General features: G+C 34.2%; 1 protein-coding gene across 1 annotated transcript; it reads right to left on the reverse strand.

Annotated features, from left to right (window-relative positions):
* Positions 1-721: 721 nt before the first annotated feature.
* On the reverse strand, positions 722-2,136 carry LOC128987884 (uncharacterized). The gene is made up of 2 exons (XM_054409001.1): positions 1,892-2,136; positions 722-1,032 (listed from the first exon to the last, which is right to left on the reverse strand). The coding sequence occupies exons 1-2, from the start codon at positions 2,096-2,098 to the stop codon at positions 727-729; spliced, it is 513 nt and encodes a 170-aa protein (XP_054264976.1). The 5' UTR covers positions 2,099-2,136; the 3' UTR covers positions 722-726.
* Positions 2,137-2,920: the final 784 nt, after the last annotated feature.

Raw genomic sequence — 2,920 nt, forward strand, 5'->3', positions numbered from 1 at the left:
ATTTTTTAAAACTCTACATGTTTCGACCTTTAGGCCATTTACAAGAGTAACATATTTAACCTCACTTTAAACACAATAAATTGACTAATAAATAAACATCATGTGATGATCTTGACACATGATTTTTCTTTTTCTTAAAATTTATGGTAGGATAATCTTGGGTCATGAAATTTTGTCATATATATAATTGATTATGGTTTTTTATTTTATCTTTCATTTTACGTATATGTTAAATATTCTTTAATTTTTAAATTTTTTCATATATAGCATTTTGTTTCTTTACTTGCATCGTATTGATTATATTCGTTGGATCTTTCTTGTAGCTGCAGTTTATATGATATTCTTCTTTTGTATCTAATTTATTTCCTTTAGATCCGTAGTCCAAAAATTAGATACAAAGCATTGTAAATGGCCTAAGGTCGAAACATGTAGAGTTTTAAAAAATAAAAATAATTTCAGGGTCCCCGGTATGCTTTCTTTAATATTTATAATAGTAGCCCTTTATCCAAACAATTGTATATATATATATATATACACATATATATACAAATATAATATATATATACAAATATAAACATTTGATCGCATAGTGTTTTTAACCTCTGGGGATATCAAAATGAAAAAAAATCGGTCCGAGCCTAGCTCTTACCATGAGACCTACGGTAATAACTACTTTCCTATAGGGAAATTCGCTAAAACAACCTTTAACAATCATGACAACAATGTTTATTCATTTATATTTTCATCTTTGAAAACAGGTTTATAGTCTTGCTTTCTACCGTGATCATCAAATTTGTCATATGTTTCGTCTCGTTTGTAATCAACTGGTAATGGAGGATAAGTTTCGTCTCTAATGCATATTGATCTTTGAAACGGATATTCGTAGTACCAACACATGTCGGATACCGATTTCGCACCCCCACAAGTGATGCTGTATAGATCAGTGCTCGTCTTGGGATCGGGCGAACACCAGAGACCAGGACAGCAGTACACCCATCGGCCGCTATATGACTCCCGTTCTGTGTGGCCACACTGAAACCATGTTGGTACCTTTAGTAAACCAGTTTTTTTCTAAGGAATTAAATCGAAAATGGTATAGTTTAAATAGCTAACATGAGATATAGAGTCCACGGGCTAAGAGATACTCACAAAACAATTGTTACAAAACATAATACAGGTATACTGTATTACCTATAATATACTTCATTCCCCACTCATCTTGCACACAGAGAAATCACTCAATGGTAAACTTGGTGGTGTCTAGCACTAGTGCTGGTGACTAACGCAAAGTTCCACCCCTCGCCTTTATGTACTACAACGCTCAAGGTGGAGAAAGAACCCTGTGCCTTGTGCCATAAGAATTTCAGCACAATGCTCATCTTTCGGACTCTTATTTTCTCATTACAAGTATATCCCTGGTACAACATTCCAGAACTGAAATTTACTTTTCTGCGTCTTGCAGTATGGAGTGTCTATAACCTATGTATTTTGTATGGTAGTTTCAGCGACACTAGCTATCTACACAAAACACCTCATGACTTTACTTATTTCATGTCCTATTTCAGTATTTTACTACCATACTAATTTTAACTATTGTAAACTAGTGATAAGCAGTCACTGGGGAGTATCATATGCCTGTGTTTTGCATGTGATGACGTGCTATGGGCTCAAAAGATAATAATTGAACCTCCCCCCCTCCATGCTAGGTGCAAAACTCTTCCTTATGCCACAAACCTCCTAAAACCTCTTGCGCCCCTGGGTCCAGGTCTATTCACTAAAGCGGCCCTTGGGGACAAGGAGGGGCGAGCAATGTCGCAACACTCTTACCGTGCGTGACAGTTGAGTTTTTTGTGCTACAGCATGATTTTCTTTTAGTAGGTACAAAACTTACCCTGTGATTTTCCTCAGCACAATATCCAAGAGTATTTGACTCCAAGTCTTCTATGTCTTCTAAATCTTGTGTTGACCATGGCGGAGGGTAGCGTTGAAACGTTTCCGCATCCTGTTTTGAAACTCCAAAGTCTAACATTAGAAACAAAATAAACATCTTTAGAAACATGTTTGAACTGCAAGAAAAATCAGTGACAGTTTCTTTCATGTTTATTATAAAAGTGTTTCTTTTAAGTTTGTTTACACAAAAACATATTTATTTATTCATGTGTTACTGCACTGCATATGATTTTAAAAGGAAACATTAGGTGCAATTAATTATTGTAAAATCTTGCAGCACATACTGTGTTTAAATATAACCAACCGCATTGCTCTTGTATATGAGGCGTTCAGAAGTCAATCTGAAGTCCAATTTTTTTCAAATCGAGTTTATAACATGGTTAGATTGCTTTTATAAAGAATTTTCAGTGGCCAAGACGACTAACTCCATAGTTCACTAGTTTGCCGCTAGAATGCGCTACATGTTTTACCAACTGAACCTTTCCCCAGCTGTTTCGGAGGCCAGTTTCATTAACTCCATGTTCCCTTCCCATAACAACTGTCAACTAACAGATGTTTCATGTTGAACTGACATTGTAAAAGGTTATGTTTTGCTAAGTTGTTGTGCTAAGAGCATAGTGCTTTTGTGTGATAAGTTCTTTCATATTGCAAGGCAAAGTTGAGAGTGACGATTGCATTACCAACGCAGAATGAAGCTGCTTGTATTTGGCTTGAAACCTATACTGTATTTATGTTTTATTAAATTCCAGAATTTGTATTTTAATGAATTGCAATAATACTTTGTTCTTTTTTATTTGATTAAGCTTTACTTTTTTGTATTTGTTTAATAAAGTAACTTTTATACAAACCACTCAGAATGTTTTGTTGAATCTTTTCTGTTGGCAATGTGACTAACTCCATTAAAATTTAAAAGTGACTATTTTTTTTTCAAGAAATTTGAATTTTATAATAATGTAAATATAGGTTAAAA

The sequence above is a fragment of the Macrosteles quadrilineatus genome, unplaced genomic scaffold, assembly GCF_028750875.1.
Source record: "Macrosteles quadrilineatus isolate MER2022 unplaced genomic scaffold, UCM_ALF_1.0 Scaffold_1__1_contigs__length_201487025, whole genome shotgun sequence".
NCBI lineage: Eukaryota > Metazoa > Arthropoda > Insecta > Hemiptera > Cicadellidae > Macrosteles > Macrosteles quadrilineatus.

Coding starts and splice junctions, on each gene's coding strand:
- LOC128987884 (XM_054409001.1), bottom strand. CDS start 2,098: ATGAAAGAAACTGTCACTGATTTTTCTTGCAGTTCAAACATGTTTCTA. Junction 1,033..1,891: donor GTGCTGAGGAAAATCACAGG/GTAAGTTTTGTA, acceptor ACATGGTTTCAG/TGTGGCCACACAGAACGGGA.